The 19,205-nt window shown below is 40.7% G+C and overlaps 2 protein-coding genes across 3 annotated transcripts in view; both read right to left on the bottom strand.

The window, feature by feature from the left end:
* Positions 1-25: 25 nt before the first annotated feature.
* LOC102998321 (RNA polymerase-associated protein LEO1-like) lies at positions 26-15,249 on the bottom strand. 2 transcript variants are annotated; one of them, XM_007194882.3, is made up of 10 exons: positions 13,451-15,249; positions 12,676-12,821; positions 11,834-11,918; positions 10,645-10,739; positions 9,927-10,061; positions 9,660-9,760; positions 9,290-9,425; positions 7,495-7,645; positions 5,377-5,453; positions 26-147 (listed from the first exon to the last, which is right to left on the bottom strand). In XM_007194882.3, exons 1-6 carry the CDS (start codon positions 13,532-13,534, stop codon positions 9,715-9,717), a joined length of 591 nt encoding a protein of 196 aa, XP_007194944.1. In that variant the 5' UTR covers positions 13,535-15,249; the 3' UTR covers positions 26-147; positions 5,377-5,453; positions 7,495-7,645; positions 9,290-9,425; positions 9,660-9,714. The 2 variants fall into 2 exon arrangements, with proteins under 2 accessions (XP_007194944.1, XP_057399331.1); XM_057543348.1 differs by lacking the exons at positions 9,927-10,061; positions 10,645-10,739; positions 11,834-11,918; positions 12,676-12,821; positions 13,451-15,249 and adding an exon at positions 6,487-6,584 and having other exon boundaries at positions 9,290-9,919.
* A 3,649-nt stretch (positions 15,250-18,898) lies between these two features.
* The window catches only part of LEO1 (LEO1 homolog, Paf1/RNA polymerase II complex component), a 53,776-nt gene continuing 53,469 nt past the window's right edge, over positions 18,899-19,205 (bottom strand). The window contains exon 12 of the mRNA XM_007194886.3: positions 18,899-19,140. Within this exon, the coding sequence (XP_007194948.1) occupies positions 19,036-19,140 (105 nt within the window). The 3' untranslated portion in view covers positions 18,899-19,035. The remainder of the gene's footprint in view (positions 19,141-19,205) is intronic.

Here is a 19,205-nt window from a genome sequence, read left to right as displayed (position 1 = left end):
ATAAAATCAGGAATCACTGTTACCTCCCAGCAGATACAAGGATCATTGTTTTTCTAGAATCCATAGCAATTTCCGTTCTCTGTAAGTTCGGTAATGTCCAGTTTTGCTCTTCATTTCAAATGCCACTTCACTTAAAAAATTGTTTTTCTAGTTTTATTGAGATAATTGACATATAACATTGTATTAGTTTAAGGTGTACAACATAATGATTCGATATATGCACATACTGCAAAATGATTACCACAATAAGTTTAGTTAACATCTATCACCTCATGTAGTTTTAAAAAATGCTTTTCCTTGTGATGAGAACTTTTAAGATCTATTCTCTTAGCAACTTTCAAATATGTAATACAGTATTATTAACTGTCATAACTATGCTGCACATTACAGTCGTAGGACTTTTTCTTCTAACTGGAAGTTTGTACCATTTGACCACCTTCACACATTTCACGCACTCCCCATGCCCCACCTCTGGCAACCACCACTCTGCTTGCTGTATCTATGAATTTAGTTTTTTTAGATGCTGATACGTGAGATCATACAGTATTTATTTGTCTTTCTCTCTGACATTTCATTTAGCATAATGTGCTCAAGACCACTCCATTTTCGAACAGTATTAACTAAAGACATGGCACCCACAAGAACCAAACAAACTGGATGTGTCAGAGCACCTCCTATCAAGGGGCGTGACTTCTTCAGTCTAAGCATCTATAGAACCATCTTTTCCATCAGCTCCCACTGAACATTAATGTTTCTAGCTACTTCTGAGTCAAAGGAATTCTTCACAAATTTTTAAATTGAGAAAATTGTATTTACAATAAGCAAAGATTTTTATATTACGTCATTTTAATGTGGTCATTCTTTCTTATGTCATATTGATTTTTCTGCATTATAATTTAGTTCCATAAGTCTTTCCCTATAAAAACTGAAAAAATTGGAAATTTTTTTATAATAAAACATTTATAACAGTTTGTTAATGCTGAACTCTAACCTGCAGTCTGATCATTCAGAGGAGCCAATCTTGTAAACCATTACCAAGTATTTTAGACAGCCTTCATTGACATATAAAGACTTTTACTTAGGACATCTGCTCTAGTGGCTAGATAAGAATAGACTGTAACACCATGAAACACCACCAGCCATGTTTTGTTAGCGTTGTTCAAGTTCGTACACTTTTAAGATAAACTCCCTTGGAGTCTACATATGTGAGGCTTAACTCCCTTTTCTACAGACTATCAGTATGTTTTAAGTGCTGCAAAGCAATTAATAGGCCTAAAATTTTTCTGTCAGATATTGTAGTCCACTCATATAGTAAGGTTTAAGAACAAATTCTGGGTGCTTCTTGGTGGCTATGTATAGCAATTTTTAGGAGTTTAAATTTTACCTTAACTCACAAAAGAAAAGTCTTTGATTCAGTTGTTTAAACTTTTTAGATTTGTCTGCTTAAGAATTGTAAAACAGGGCTTCCCTGGTGGCGCAGTGGTTGAGAATCTGCCTGCCAATGCAGGGGACACGGGTTCGAGCCCTGGTCTGGGAAGATCCCACATGCCGCGGAGCAACTAGGCCCGTGAGCCACAACTACTGAGCCTGCGCGTCTGGAGCCTGTGCTCCGCAACAAGAGAGGTCGCGATAGTGAGAGGCCCGCGCACCGCGATGAAGAGTGGCCCCCGCTTGCCACAACTAGAGAAAGCCCTCGCACAGAAACGAAGACCCAACACAGCCATAAATAAATAAATAAACAAATAAATATTAAAAAAAAAAAAAAAAAAGAATTGTAAAACAATTGTGAAAAAAAATTGCATGCATACATGTGCATTTACACACACACATAGCATAAAAACCTCTGTAATTTTGAATAAATGCCCACATTTTTTTCAGTCTTTTGGATGAATTATATTTGGTTTTAGTTATGTTTAAAAGCTTGAAAATTACCTTTATAACAGTGCATCATTCTTTGTCACATGAAATTGGGCATTTAAATACATTTTTTAACTCTAAAATACCAAAATGCTATAAATGCTTTACTTTTTCAATTTTTATAAATATAAAAACTGAATTTTATAATACTGATACTTAAATATTACAAAATATTATTATTATTGGCTCATAATAGCACAGTGAAGGTTCTTTTGAAAAATATGGACTGTAGGCATTTAGAATTTACCACTTCATATTGGAATAAATAATTTCACTAAAGTTTATCAAATATACTGTAGACTTGGACTTTTTGGAAAATCCATTTAGTGCCTATGTTCTAAAGTTCATTCCTTACACACCTCTTAAGAACAAGTTTATTAATTTCCCTGAGTTATTCTTTCCTACCCTATTAAGTTAAACCATATAAAACTGTCAATACGTGACCATTTATACCCATAAAAATAGTAAGTTCATATGGTTCAATCTCATACCGTCAGTACTCCGTCTGGTCTGTCCATAAAATCAAATTGAGTTTTTAAAAAAAAACTGAGTTGACAAATAAGAAGAAACAGGGACCTATGATACAGTGCGTTCTGGGCCTGATGGGAGCCAATCCAGCTATTAAACTAGAGATTATTTTTGCAGTAAAACAAAGACATCTCTCATCAGTCACCTATATCCACCAACCAAAAGAGAAAATCAGGGCAACGTGTAATGGGTTTGAGGAAACTTTTAGGGATAAACATCAAATAACTGAATTTTGAAACTTAAGGAGTAACGAAATTCCCCTTGAATCTTTAGTGTTGGCTGGCCTTCCGAGGATGGCTGTCTGGCTTATGTTCACATACGGGAAGCCTTGATGCCTGTTGGAGGCTCGGGTGCTTGGGTTGTCAGGTAACTCCAGCTCCCGTGGGTCTGAGTGGACGTGGTGCCAGGAGCTGTGGCTGTGGGGAGACAGTGCCCTCATGCTCAGCCCAGTAGCACCCTGCTCCAAGCACCAAACAATGGGAGGGTCCAAAATCCCCAAATATCTTTTGGCCTTCAAATATTAAGCTTTCCACCATGTCTACGAGGGTTGAGGGCCTCTAGGCTCAGCCCAACTGCCCTGCCCCAGTCCTGTTGCTGAAGTAGCAGAGCCTCAAGGCCAGCCCCTATAAAGAACAGCTGACCTAATCTACAGATTTAATGTGATCCCTTTCAAATTACCCGTGACATTTTTCAGAGAACTAGAACAAATAATCCTGAAATTTATATGAAACCATAAAAGACCCATAATTGCCAAAGCAGTCCTGAGGGGAAAGAACAAAGCAGGAGGCATAACCCTTCCAGGCTTCAGACAATACTACAAAGCTACAGTAATCAAAACAGTGTGGTACTGGCACAAAAACAGACATACATATCAGTGGAACAGAATAGAGAGCCCAGAAAAAAACCTACACACCTATGGTCAATTAGTCTTTGACAAAATAGGCAAGAATATAAAATGGGAAAAAGATGGTCTCTTCAACAAGTGCTTCTGGGAAAGTTGGACAGCTGCATGTAAATCAATGAAGTTAAAACACACCCTCACACCATGCACAAAAATAAACTCAAAATGGCTTAAAGACTTAAACATGAGATATGACACCATAAAACTCCTAGAAGAGATCACAGGCAAAACATTCTCTGACATAAATCATACCAATGTTTTCTTAGGTCAGGCTCCCAGGGCAACAGAAATTAAAAACAAAAATAGACAAATGGGACCTAATCAAACTTAAAGCTTTTGCACAGAAAAGGAAACCATAAACAAAACAAAAAGGCTATGGGCTGGGAGAAAATGTTTGCAAATGATGTGACCAACAAGGGCTTAATTTCCAAAATATACAAACAGCTCATACAACTCAACAACAACAACAACAGCCACTATGGAAAACAGTTTGGAGTTTCCTCAAAAAACTAAAAATAGAGTTGATGTATGATCCAGCAATCTCACTCCTGGGCATATACCCAGATGAAACTAATTCGAAAAGATACATGCACCCCTATGTTCATAGCAGCGCTATTCACAATAGCCAAGACATGGAAAAACCTAAATGAATGAATGGATAAAGAAGATATACAATGGAGTATTACTCAGCCATCAGGAAGAATGAAATAATGCCATTTGCCACTCAATAGACTTGAGGTTGCCAAGGGGTTTGGAGGGATAGGAAAGGGAAGGAATGGGAGTTTGGGATTAGCAGAGGCAAACTATTATATATAGGATGGATAAAAAACAAGATCCTACTGTGTAGCACAGGGAATTATATTCAATATCCTGTGACAAACCATAATGGAAAAGAATGTGAAAAAGTATATATATACATATGTATAAGTGAGTCACTTTGCTGTACAGAAGGAATTAACACAACATTGTATATCAACTTTACTTCAATAAAATTAAAAAAAAAAAAAAAGAATAGCCGACTTTATGACTGAACTGTGCTAGTACCTCTCAGCATTCTGGATGAGTCTCTAAATGGCCTTTCCGGAGCGGGTGCTAATTATGTCTGTGTTTACTACACAACTATGAAATTATACTTTAAAAATATAAAAGGGAGGGAAATATAATGTATATCCAGGTTTTCTGTGTGGTAAGATGATGGGCCATTTCCTTTTCTTTGACCATTTCTATTTAACAAAAGACTTCTAAAAAAACGTATCTAATTAGTATTCAACTCTCAGAGGTAGAGGAATATAAACATTAAATCATGAAGAATTTACATGGTCAAGTCCAAACCCCACCAAGTTGAGCAAACTAACTTCAGAGAAGTTGAATAACTTCCCCAAGATAATATCATTGGTTTGTTCATTCAATAAATACTTTTTATGCACCTATTATGTTCCAGCTACTGCACTAGTCACAAAGCTAGAAGTCAAATCTAGTGTTTTGTTTCCCACTGCTCTTTTTTCTCTAAACCTTTTGGTGACCATTTCTCTCAGGTATTTTGGGTGTCTTTCTCCATAAGGTCACTAATGTATCTGCTCAGCAGTGTGACTGCTGTGCACATAAGTTCCTGACCCTTGTCTCAAAAACGTTTTTGTTTTTGTTTTTAACTTAAGAAAAAGCTTTGGACAGAGGTCTTAAGTTCTAACTCAGCTTCCATGTCTGTAAAATGAGAATAACAGTGGCTGCCCTTTGAGTTGTTCTGAGGATTAGAACTGGTAAGGCCCATGCAGCACTTGGCAAAGCACCAAGTCTCCAGCGAACCCTCCTGTGCTGTACCTACTCGGACAAGGAGACCCAAGACCCAGAGCAAACAGTTACCAAAATAAACTTCTCATTTGGGAAGAATGTATTTTCTAAAGTCACAGACTCGCTTCTGAACATTTTTAAACCACAACTAGGATTATGCAAAAGCAACTCAATTCCTCCCTTCAATCAAAACAAGTCATTTCATCATTGTTTTAAAACAAACAGTTGAAAACCATACTTACAGCAAGCACGCGTTTCATGCTTCAGTCATCCTCTTCTTCTTCGCCGCCTGCTTTCCTCTTTCTGGAGGGTTCACCTCCTGAACAGATATGAGAGAGAAGGTGTAAAATTTAATACTGAACGTTTCTGGAAATTTTGTCTTAAGTAGTTCTGAGCTGATGCGGGAGCTAGCCCTTCATGTTAGAACCCTACCCACCAGTGGCGACCTTGTCCACAAACACTGTCTCTACAGGTCAGACAAGGGGAGCCTGGGCTTCCCTGGGCAGCAGTCAGGGCTCAGGGACACCTCACTCTATCCTGACGGGGATTCTGCTCATTATTACTTGAAATATGTACCTCTGCTTCCTCAGTACTTCACTTTCTCCATCTAAAATTCAGTATTTTAAAGCCTGTCAATTTTTTAAAAAGGACTGCTTGTGTTTTATGCTTTTTCAGTATGCTTTCCAAGTTTTAAATATATTTTTTTCACATGAAAAATTAGTGCTTCCATTACACAGTAAGGCCGATTTCTATCACTGAGATGTTTCCTCTGATCTGTAACTCCAAACCCATAGTGGAGCATGTTAAGTGTTCAGAAAACACTGGATGAATGAACATGGCACAATGGCAACAACATAGTGATTTGCTGGTGTAATTAAGACTTAAATTTTCTTTGCACTTGTGCTCTTATAAGTGGGGAAGGAGATAATTAAAGGAAAATAATTTCCACAACATGGAAAGGAACTAACCCTCCACTATCATCATACCCATGATGAAGGTGAGAGGCCCCTTGCTCTACTGCACTCAGCTACTTCTAATTCTCTGGTCGAGCCCTGGTGTCTCAGCCATGTGTCTTTTCTCACAGGCCTCTCCGTCCTCTGGCATGCCCACCCTAACACTCTTCCTTCAGCACCCAGCAAGACAGCGCCTGCTCTGGGCAGTCTCCCAATGCGCACAGGTGTCAGGCCCTCCTCTGGGCCACGTCTAGGCTTATTACTGCATTCATCTCACTGAGTTACAGGGAGGTGTGTAGACATCTGTCTGTGCTCCAGGGCTGTGAGCTCCTCTTCATTCCAGGAGTTGACTTGTGGCTACAGGGCAAACCCCTTCAGATTGAATAAATTTGGTTTTACCCCATCACTGGTGAGTTTCTTTGCTCTCGGCGATCTTTGAGCCTTATCTTCATCTGGTCCCTCATCACTCTCTGAAGAATAGATTCTGGCCCTTTCCTCTGAAAGCAAAGGGACTTTAGATATGGGATTGACCTTCAAAGATGAAGACCCATTTATTCCTGAATTTTTCTACTCTTGAATATTGCTACTTCCCACCATATATTTCCCTTGAGGAGCCAACAATTTTTTAAAGTTTTCATGAAGAAGTATGTATTGCTTTCAAACATGCTTAAATGACTTAGATTGGAGAGGTTTTTTTCCCTCAGAGAGATTGTCTGATCATTTTTAAATACCCGAGGGGCTTCATGCACACATTTTAAGAAAAAATTTATTTTATATATTTTTTATTTTTGGCTGCGTTGGGTCTTCGTAGCTGCGAGCGGGCTTCCTCTAGTTGTGGTGAGCGGGGGCTACTCTTCGTTGTGGTGCACGGGCTTCTCATTGTGGTGGCTTCTCTTGTTGTGGAGCATGGGCTCTAGGCACACGGGCTTCAGTAGTTGTGGCGTGCGGGCTCAGTAGTTGTGGCTCACAAGCTCTAGAGTCCAGGCTCAGTAGTTGTGGCTCACAAGCTTAGTTGCTCCGCAGCATGTGGAATCTTTCCAGACCAGGGCTCAAACCCATGTCCCCTACATTGGCAGGCAGATTCTTAACCATTGCACCACCAGGGAAGCCCCACATTTTTTAAAACTACAAAGTTTAAACACTGGGTCCCTATACAAGCAGGAGAACTGCCTGTTACACATTTTCCTCCATAAGGACAAAAATTATTTGACTGATTTTCTTTATTATGGGGGTGCCTTATTTTCCCAGCCAAGCTTTTGTGTGGGAAAGTGGTCCTAGGGAAAACAAAATAAAAGGCCTTTGTACTGTTGTCCTAAGTGAATAACAGCAAGACAGTAAGAGCCCACCAGAGCATAATCGCTCCCATGGACCTGAGATGATGAACTGTGACCTCCTCTCCCGACTCACCTCGGCGTTCCCCTCGGCCATGGCTCTTGCTGGCTTCACCCTCCTCATCACTGCTGGGGCCCTGGTAGAGGGCACTTGGCCCCCGCTGGTTCTGCTTTTCCCGCAGATGGATGGTCTCCTGGTGAGTAGAAGCCCTCAAACGTTCTTCTTTCTGTAAAGAAGCAAATAAATTACTGAACTTTAAAACAAAAAATGAACTCACTTAGTGCCCCCTTGAAACTACTTTACTGTAAAGAACAGGTAAACGCCTCGCCCAGGACAACACCAGTTCCTGTGTCCTGAGGGTACAGTTCTCTCCATTTTACACCTCTGTTACCACACATGGTCATCATCTTGTTCAGTTCGAAGGCGTGAAGACAACACAGGGTGAAGAGGCAAAGCCTCCCTCCCTCACACCAACCGCCCCATCAGAACTGGCACCGGCACAGCCTTGGGAGCTGCAGCGTCCCCTGTGCTGCCAGGCAGAGCCCAGAGTGTGGCGACCAGCCTGAGGAACCTCGTTCATGCCCAGTGGATGCCTGAGGGAGGCGGGTTCTCTTTACCCCTGAGACAGACGTCTGACTTACCCAGGCTCCACCAAACTACCATGGTGCCCAGATATTCCAGTCTGGGGCCCTCAACCCAGAGAGCTCCCCACAGCTCCTGATGGCAGGATGGGGAGGTTCTGGTGGGGAGGGTCCCTGAGCCCCAAAGCAGAGCCTTCATTCCCTTCCATCTGCCTGGCTTCTACACATTGGGGTTCACTAGGCAGAGCCAGTGTCAACTGAGTCAGGAATGTCCTCTTGACCTTCCCACATCACCTCCTATCTGGCTAACACAGTTTAATGATATACATCAAGGGTTATATTTTTATATAAAGATTTTTTTAAATTAATTTATTTTTGACTACATTGGGTGTTCGTTGCTGCACGCGGGCTTTCTCTAGTTGTGGCGAGCAGGGGCTATTCTTCGTTGCGGTGTGTGGGCTTCTCATTGCGGTGGCTTCTCTTGTTGCACAGCATGGGCTCTAGGAGCGTGGGCTTCAGTAGTTGTGGCTCGTGGGCTCTAGAGCGCAGGCTCAGTAGTTGTGGCCCACAGGTTTACTTGCTCTGTGGCATGTGGGATCTTCCCGGACCAGGGATCGAACCCGTGTCCCCTACCCTGGCAGGCAGATTCTTAACCACTGTGCCACCAGGGAAGCCCGGGTTATATTTTTATTTTTATTTTTTTATTTTTTTTTTTTTAATTACACTATACTAGGTGTGCTTTATTTTATTTTTATTAATGGCTGTGTTGGATCTTCGTTTCTGTGCGAGGGCTTTCTCCAGTTGTGGCAAGCGGGGGCCACTCTTCATCACGGTGCGCGGGCCTCTCACTATCGCGGCCTCTCTTGTTGCGGAGCACAGGCTCCAGACGCGCAGGCTCAGTAATTGTGGCTCACGGGTCCATTTGCTCTGCGGCATGTGGGATCTTCTCAGACCAGGGCCCGAACCCGTGTCCCCTGCATTGGCAGGCAGATTCCCAACCACTGCGCCACCAGGGAAGCCCCTGGGTTATATTTTTAAATTACTAGTTTCCCTCTGAAATCTCATAGATTGGAGAGAGAACACCTGAGGGTCCGGATTGCTGTATCTCACCATCAGCCATTGACTATGACAATTACTGTGGTTAACCATATGCTTAGAAGGTTAAGCAGGCTCCCTGATAACCACAAGAAATAAAACGGCTGTGACAATAAGAAATGATGAATTAACATTCTGGAAAGCACAGTTCTTAATACCCCAAACAATCCCAGGATAAATCTCAGCCAACATACCTTAATCATCTCTCTGCGCTGGCATTCAGGATCACGACCAGCTATTGGTAAGATTCTAATCTTCTGTGTCTTCGAGCATCTATTAGCAAGTGGCAGGGTCATCTTTCTATGTGTGGCATAGTCTGTAGCCTGAGGTCTGCAGGAAACAGACAAAAACATCTCACTGTTTACAAAGAATATTTGGAGGCAATCATACCAACAGCAAACACAGCTGCGGACAATGACACACCAGCCCCTGCGGCAGCCCTTTCCTCTGGCGCATGCGCACACCAAGAGCATGCTCGCGATCGGCAGGCTTCCCAGGTAAACGTCCCTGAAGCGAAGGGACACGCTGACCAGCAGAGCACCACAGACAGTCCAGGCCTCTTACCAGGTGCGTCAATCAATGTGAGTTAATAACCGGTCTTCTGGTTTGTAGGGCGGGCTCATGTTGGTTTCCATAGCGTGAACTGGCTCCCTGAGGGACAGCAACTTGTTGCAAAGGTGAAAAATAGCATGGGAACCAGACCATGGACCTTCGTGAGCTGTACCTCAAAATCAGGTCAATCAGGACTGAGGCGGGCTTTGTGCACAGCCAACCTCTCTGCCCTGTTGCTCTTTAACTGCCAAGTAGCTGTAGGTCACTATGAATAGTTACCTGAAAGTGAGTTTGGACTTAAAGATGGCTTGTCCCTGCAGACCAGTGTCTTCCCTAATGAACAGGTGGTTGTGATTGCCCTGCATCGGGGCCTTGTAAACGTCAAACACCTCATTGCCTAAATGCAGGGACAAGCTGGAAACAAGAAATAGTTCAGTTATTAGTGTGGATATTTAACAAATCCTACAGCTTCCATTCTACCCTGTTAGCTGTTCTTAAAATGCTGTGGAACTGCAGGATCCTGTCCCCATACTGAATTCATAAGAAAAACAAAGAAAAGATGATACTGGAAACAATTAACCTAACCTTTCAAAGTAAAAGGTCATAAAATCCATCTTCCTTTCAACTTCAAATATAATTGTTTTTATCATTTTCCCAATGTCTACCATTTCATTAGTAAAATAGAAAGCATTTTTTTAAACATACCAATTTATAATGTCCAATAATCACAAATGGGCGCTAAGATTAGGCTTTCATCTCAATAAGGTAGATACTGTGAATTTGATCACATCTTGGGTCTATGACTAGAGTATCCCAGTGCTGCACTGTGATCTTAACCTTATTTATTTCTCCCAGGTTTCCCAGGTAATGCCAGAGGCCTAGATCTTGTTAATTCTTTAATGAAAGATGATCCCAAAATACGGTCCTACGCAGAAAACTTCATTCATCCCAGGCCTCCCTCTGGGTATTTCCATACTCCTCAGGCATTTATGCTCACCTTCCATCGGACCACTTGACTATCCGAGCATTGCTTTCTTTAATTTCATTTCCTTCTTTGTCCCGGCGTATCCTCCATCGTATAGTATTTTCTATCTGTTTCAAAACACAAAGGCATTAGAAAACCAGCGTTACTAACTGCATGTTCTTTTTTCCTCAAGTGACTTATAATCATGTGCCAAGAATTCATAGATGGTAAGAGAATAAGCTCACCACAAAATAGTTGATTAGGCAACATGGAAACCTTCCTGCTACGGATACCTAGAGATACTGGTTGAAATCACCAGACATTTTGTTTTAATCTTCTCTGAGCTCCAGTTCATGGCAGTGGAAGCAAAATCTTTGGGGCCATATGAGGTAGGAGGTTACAACTGAGATCTCTGTCTATTGCAGCCCAACTTGAAGGCTATGAACCCAGAGAAAGAAGGACTAAAAAAGGACCCATTCGCCTAGTAAGACAGGGAAGCTCTGAGTATTAATTAAAAAAAAAAAAAAAAAAGAATATACAATTAAGTAATAAACAACAGATTAAAACCTGAGACTTTTGCTTTACCCTATCCTTATTGTGGGGAGCTCCAAATTACAAAAGTAGCATAAAAATGGATCCCGCCATGGCTACCACTGCGGCCTCTGGCAGAAGCTCATTCAAAACCCGGTTAAAGGCAACGCCATCCCTGTGAGAGCAATGGTAGGGTTTTGCCATCCAGGCCTTCTCGAGGGGGACCACCTAATGACAAGGCCTATTTTCTGTGCATAATCTGAATTGCCATAAAGAGTCTGAGATACTCTTATTGTGGGAAGCTGCTTGGATCTATCCACAAGAAAATGTGGAGGCAGTTCTGTATACCTAGCTACATTATTATTTATCCTGAAGGAAATAGCTAACAATTTTCAAGAATTTTTATCTTTACTTCTGTCGAAAAATTACAACTGCAAAAGAAAGGTTAAAAAAGTGACAATTCTACACGGATTTTTTTAAAAAGGATATATACCTTCCCCTCTAAAAATGTTCTGAAAAGATATTTAATTCCTTGTTCTAAGCAGTTATTTGTTGATTGTTTATGACAATAAACATAAAGATCATTTTATAAGCTGGTCTCAAATTGTTACCCCTGTGTTTTACTTTATAAAAGGAAAAACTCAAAAAAAACCAAAAAACCAAAACACAGGAATAAAGTGTGAAATGGTACCTTTAATTTTAACCTGGTTCTATCTTCTTCATCAAGCACTTCCTCATCTTCAAATTCATCTTCATAATACTGAGGATGAAAAGGCCTAAAAGGTGTTTTTTAATGTAGTATTAGCCATCTTTAGTATTGAATATAATTAATGTATAAAATAATAATCTTTACAACATGCACTAATATGTTAAAAAATCACAGTAGACAAATAACTTCATGTAAAACTTCAAAAAGTAGGCAAATTACTGTACTTTCTTGAAATTTGATTTTAAAACATATTACCTGAAATAAAATCCAAATGTGACTTATAGTTCAAAGTTTTTAAATTATATTTTTGTTCAGTAACATATGCCCTCTAAAGTATAGGTGACACATGATCTATCTTTTCATATTTTTTAAGAAAAGTGTCATGTTTAATTGCATAAGAGCTTGCAATAGTGCACCATCGTGAATAATACCCATCAACACTATTTTGTTGTCTAAAATTGTGGTCGTTTCTAGATTCACAAAGGCTTTTGCATTGAACATTTGTGATTTCTCTAGCAAACTTTCTCACTCTCATTTTCCAATTTTTCAGCTTTATGATAGTGAAAAATACCTTCATCAGCTATGTCTGTTCATTTATAAGAAAGTGCCAAAATGCTAGAAGAATTATTAGCATTAAAACTTTCTCACACCAGTAATTCATCATTTTCTACCACAGCACATTCTAAATTTATTTTTTCAGAGTTACATGAGAAATCTCCCACCTCTGTGATTAGCCAACTCATTATAAATGAGAAAAACATTTACATTCCACATATTTTTACTCAATATCTTGGGGGGAAAAAAACTTTTATCAGTCCTCTTACTTGGGTTCTATGCTGAGAAATTTGGGTAGTTTAACAAAGTACAATTCATTTCCTAAATCAGAGTTGATGCTGGGAATTTCTACTTCTATTTTGGTTTCAGATATTGGCTCTTCCTCCTGCTGGTCCTGAGGCACTCCACGTCCATCCTAAGAGAGAATCAGAATGTGAGAGCCTGAGTTGACATTAGAAATGCTCTAGCTCTCCTTCTGCACTAGGCAGATGCAGGTGTGACCAGAAGTAAACTTGGACACCCCTTCAGAGATAAAGCAGTTGGCAACCCCTCCAGGCCTCTCCTTAAAATTTCATCCTCTCCCCACCCCCTCAAAAAAACCACCATGCAAAACAAGACCTGTTAGCCTGCATTACCAGAAAAAATGTTGACCTATCTAGTTTGCATAAGATATTTAGCAACAGGTGTGTGAAATTATGCAACCCCTCAATGCTAGGTAACTATTAAAATCAGAGAAGAATGTCAAATAGTACACACTTCTAGGCACAGGTTTAAATAAGAACAACTTTTAAATCAAAGGTTTTCAAACTATGCATCCTCACAGTCTAGCCCCTAAAGTTTGGCATCAAATTCGTTCTGAGCAATTCCTTCTATTCTCTTTAATATCCAGAAATTCCCAACATAGCTAAGAAAGTCACCCATTCGTCAGATGTTTCAGACTACTATTCATTATCCATGTCCTCTCCCTACATGACCCATCAGCCTCTGAAACGTTTTTCTTAACTTTGAACAATGGGCCCAGTTGAGATTTGTAACTGTACTTACAGTAACAGGCTGTCCTGAAATGGGTGGTTTATTGTCCCCGTCACTCTCTGAAGAAATGTCATCTATGTCTCCAAACAGATCCATGGTCCCACTATAATCTTCAACGTTGGGGGGAAAATGCACAGTATTAATTTCTCTCACTGAAGTTCTTCACACAGTTCTTAGCCCATCACTTCAACACATTCCCAAGATGCATAAACCAAACCTCCACTAAACCATGATCAGACTGACTCCCTGAGCCTGGCCCTCAGAAGCCTCACAAGAGTGTCTACAGGGAAGGAAAACAGCAAAGTTAGTGGGTGGAAGGCCAAGCTGCTGTGATAGCCAGATTTCAAGGTGGATCCCAGGGATCCCTGCCTCTGGTATTCTTGCCCTTGTGTGGTCCCCTCCCACAGGTATCATGGTTGGTCCATGTGATCAATAGAATACAGCCTCACTTCCAAGTCTCTGCATGACATTGTGGCTTTTCTGCCTTGCTCTTTCTCCCTTGGGTCACTTGCTCTGGAGGAAGCCAGCTGCTGTGATATGAAGACACTCAGACTGCTGTGGAGAGGCTCATGCAGTGACAAACTGAGGCCTCCTGCCAAGAGCCACGTGAGTGAACCATCTCGGAAACAGATCCCTCAGCCCCAGCCAGGCAAGCCTTTAAATAATACAGTCTCAGCCAACATCTTGATTGCAGCCTTGTGGGAGACCCTGAGCCAGTGCTAAACCACTCCTGACCCTTAGAAACGGTGAGATATATTAAATGTTTGTTGTTTTAAGCTGGCGCTCTCAGGGAGTGTAGTTAGGGAAGGTGGGGGATGGTACGCAGGTCACACAAAATATGTCTACTCTGACACTCCTATCTCCCTGTCTTTGAATTCCCTCTGCACAAAGCCAGGGAAGCTTTGGTATCTCAACTTCATTAAATGAAGGCCACCACTGAGTTTTTTTTGGTGAACCCATCAAGTATAGAGCCATGTCCAGCTATATGTCCTAACACATCAAAACCAGTATATATCAATATAAGTACACCCGTATCAGTAAATTTGGCCCAAGGTAGTTAGTGTTTTTCCTTCATCTCACATTCTTAGAATCCACGTCCACACACATTCCCCAGGCTTTTGCTCATATTTAATAGCAAAATCTTGCAATTCTTTTGGTGTGTAAGTTATTTCTTCTTCAGTCAGAGTTTGTGCTTTCTTTGCCAGAGTATGATGAGATCGTAGTGATGGGTCTGCTGGTAAAAAGTAGGTCAGACAGCACTCAGCTGGGTGATTCTTGAGGGGAATGCAGACTGCCCCAAGTGATGTTATTACAGCATTTTCAAGCAAGAAGACTAGTTTCACAACCTACTGAATGGGAGAAAATGTTTGCAAATGATAGGACCGATAAGGGGTTAATATCCAAAATATATAAACAGCTCATAAAACTCAGCATTAAAAAAACAAACAACTTGATTAAGAAATGGGCAGAAGACATGAATAGACATTTTTCCAAAGACATACACATGGCCAACAGGCCCATGAAAAGATGCTCAACATCACTAATCATTCAGGGAAATGCAAATCAAAACCACAGTGAGATATCACCTCACACCTGTCAGAATAGCTACCATCAAAAAGTCTACAAATAGCAAATGTTGGGGAGAATATGGAGAAAAGGGAACCCTTGTATGCTGTTGGTGGGAATGTAAATTGGTGCAGCCACTATGGAAAATACTATGGAGGTTCCTCAAAAAAACTAAAAATAGAACTACCATATGATCCAGTAATTTCACTCCTGGGTATATATCTGAAAGAAACAAAAACCCTAATTCAAAGAGATATGTGCACCCCAATGTTCATAGCAGCAATATCTACAATAGCCAAGATATGGAAGCAACCTGTCCATCAACAGATGAATGGATAAAGAAGATGTGGTATGTATGTACAATGAAATACTACTCAGCCATTAAAAAAGAATGAAATTCTGCCATTTGCAACAACATGGATGGACCTTCACGGTATTATGCTTAGTGAAATGTCAGAGAAAGACAAATACTGTATGTTATCACTTATATGTGGAATCTGAAAAATAAAACAAACCAGTGAATATAACAAAACAAACAGACTCACAGATATAGAGAACAAACTAGTGGTTACCAGTGGTGAGAGGGAAGGGGGAAGGGACAAAATAGAGGAAGGAGATTAAGAGGTACAAAGTACTGTGTATAAAATAAATAAGCCACAAGGATATATTGTATAGCACAGGGAATATAGCCAATATTTTATAACTTTAAACAGAATATAATTTATAAGAATATTTGAATTACTATTTTGTACACCTGAAACTAATATAATATTGTAAATCAACTATATGTCAATTAAAAAAAATTTTTTTCCCTCAGATATAGGAAGGCAGACTGCTTCTCACAGGCAAGGCAGGCTCAGAGGGACTAGAAAATTTGTTTTTCAGCTTTATCTGAATCCAAACAGAAATCCCCATTCCTAGTTTCTTTCTCAATCAATACCCTTTCACATGAGAGACTTGAAGAGGCTGTGAATTCAGTTGATGTTGTAGTTCTGCAACCACACAATTACATGCGTTTGATTTTTCAGCTACCTCAGCCCTCTGACTACAAGATATGAGATTCCTTTAGGGCTGTCACAAGTGCTCCCTGGTTCTCTGACCATGACTTGAGCCGAACGTTTAAAGACCTAAGCTTCTGTGAAGTTAAGTCATAAAGAGAAAGACAAATACCACATCCCTTATATGTGGACTCTAAAATACAACACAAAGGAAGCTATCTACAAGACAGAAACAGACTCACAGACATAGAGGACAGACTTGTGGTTACCAAGGGGGAGGGGGTGTGGGGGGAGAAGGAATGGGAGTTTGGGATTAGTGGATGCAAACTATTATATAGAGAACAGATAAACGACAAGGCCCTCCTGTATAGCACAGGGAACAATATTCAGTATCCTGTGACAAACCCTAATGGAAGAGAATATGAAAAAGAATATATAACTGAATCACTTTGCTGTACAGCAGAAATTAACACAACATTGTAAATCAACTCTACTTCAATAAAATTTACAAACAAACCAAAACTAACCTAAGCTTGTCGACTTTCTGTAAGTGTTCCAGGGCACTCGGAAGCATCCATCCCACACCACAGTCCTTAGTCATCAGGACTGCCTAACAAGTGTAGCAGCCGCTTGAGCCCTCAATCACAGGGGATAATCTGGTTCATCATGATGCCGAGGCACCACCAGCATCCTGTTTCCCATCCGTGAGGAGCTCAGACCCAAACCAATCTACACATGTCATCTTTGAGGATTTGCTTCCTGGACTGCCCAGTCAGGTCCAAGTTGGGCAACAGAAAACATACCAGTTGTCTACACAGATAGATCTTAATATTTTTTAAAAATTGTAATTAGGTTTAAAGTTGTTGATTTGGTTACAAAAAGTACAAAGAGAACTCCCTAAGGGATCACAGAATTAGCAACTTCAGAGAGCAACTTCCACCCCTAGAGATGAGGGAACAAAGGGGAAAGTTAAAATTATTATTAAACTTACAAACTTACAGACAGGGCTCCTTGGAGCTGAAACTCATACCTGAGGAAGAGAAGTGTCCAGCTGGTACTGACATCTCTTGGGAGTACAATGAAGCTGTCTCTTCAAGTCTTGGTAAAACTGCAAACCGGACTGAGCTGCTGTGGGAAGAGACTACTGCTGCTGCTGCGCCCCCTTATAAAGACTGCAGGTCAACAGGAAGCCCCCAGAAAAGTTCCATAAACAAACAGGAAGGAGCAATCTTTTCTTTGTTATCCAGGCTCCCGGTTTTCTCTGGCGCCCCCTAACAGGGGGCAGCTGGCAAAGCTGAAATGTGCTTGCAGAGCCTTGGCCCTGCATAGCCAAGCTCTGTAGAGAAGGGCAGGTTTGGAGGCAACAGACAAGAGCTCAATCACTGTCACCTATGTGTCTGCTAGCAAAAAAACAAAAACAATGTTGCCTTGGAAAGGAAAGAGTCAAAAGGAAGGCTCTCAAGAGACAGGCATCGGAGTTTCAACTTGATTAACCAAGAAATAGCAAGGGACTGAAGGTTTCTGAGTTTAGGAGAGTGACACAGTGGTGAGTTAGGACCTTATTCTCTTTCAGTGTCACTCCTCTATAACCAGGCTTCAGGGTAAGCCTCCCACAAGCCACCACTCCTAGATTGTATTTACAGCCCTAGTCCGTTCACAAGGGAAAGATTAGTCTGTGTAGAAGAGCACTGCAGAAAAGACAAATACATATCTTAAATAATGGATTTCAAATATATCTGCTAATTCTTTGCCATTTCTACCATCGAGAGGAGTCAAATTTCCCTCCCTTTGAATATGAGCTCACATCAGTGACTCACTTCTATTGAACAGAATGTGGTGGATTTTGAAAAAAGGTAATACAGCTCTCTTGGGGTACTCACCGTTGGAACCCAGCCACCACGCTGTGAGAAAGCAGGGCCACAACTAGGATGCAACACGTGAGATACTCACTTTGGTGAAAAATATAAGTGGTGCCAGAAACTCAGTGATCAAGATAAATAATATTGCAATACATTTTAAACTCCATGCACAAAACTCCCATAAACAAAACATCAAAATTTCAAATAAAGAGACGATCCATCCAGTTCTGTACTTGTGCCACTCTTCTCACTTGCCTTACCCTAATCCCAGCCCTGTTAGATCATCTTTATTTGAATTTTTGACATTTTGTTCATCATATTTTTACATTAATTTTATTTTTTTTAAATGTTGTATTACAGTGTTATTAAACTTGATTACTGTAGTGGGCTGAATAGGGACCCTTCAAAATTCATATCTACCCAGAACCTCAGAATGTGACTTTATTTGGCAATAGGATCTTTGCAGATGTAATTAGTTAAGATGAGGTCACACTGGATTAGGGTTGACCCTAAACCCATTGATGGGTGTCCTGAAAGGAGAGTGGGATCTGGAGACACAGAGAGACACAGAGCAGAGACACAGAAAGACACAGAGCAGACACACAGGGAAACAAGCCATGTGAGGACAGAGGCAGAGATTGGAGTTATGCTGCTACAAGCCAAGGATTACTGGGAGCCTCCAGAAGCTAGGACAATGCAGGGAAGGATTCTTCCCTTTAGACGGAGCGTGGCTCTGCCGACACCTTTATTTAGGATTTCTAGGCTTCAGAACTGTGAGAGAATGTGTTTCTGTGGTATTAAGTCACCCAGTTTGTGGTACTTTGCTACAGCAGACCTAGCAAACAAATACAATTATGGAGGCTTTTTTGTGTCCCTTTTAAAACTCTGCACCCCAGAAGAATGCCTCACTCGCTTCACCTGGCCCTTGCCAGGCTTCTTTGTGGGACCTGGGAGGAATTCACTAAAACCTAAGACTTAGTGTAAAGCATTAACAAAATCAGCCTGCTTTGGGAGGGGTCAATTTCTTGAACAGAGACCTGCTTTTAAAATTTTTTTATTACAATTAAAATTACTCAAAAGCAAATCAATTTATTTTGGTCAAAATAACTCATGTTTACATCATATTTATAAAACAAACTGTACAATAAAATACATAGTTTTCACATTTTCTACTTCAATCATCATCTTCTTCCTCTTCATCACTGATCACGTACTTCTTGTGCTTTTTATTTGCTTTATCGTCATCTTCTGCTTTTCTCTTTCCAGAAGGCTCACCTTCCTAAACAGATAAAAATTTAAAAAATCTAAAAGTTCATAGAGAATATTTCTAGAAAGGTTTATCAA

The sequence above is a fragment of the Balaenoptera acutorostrata genome, chromosome 3, assembly GCF_949987535.1.
Source record: "Balaenoptera acutorostrata chromosome 3, mBalAcu1.1, whole genome shotgun sequence".
Classification (NCBI taxonomy): Eukaryota; Metazoa; Chordata; class Mammalia; order Artiodactyla; family Balaenopteridae; genus Balaenoptera; species Balaenoptera acutorostrata.
The sequence above is the reverse complement of the archived record's forward strand: the minus strand, read 5'-3'. Positions and strand labels throughout refer to the sequence as shown.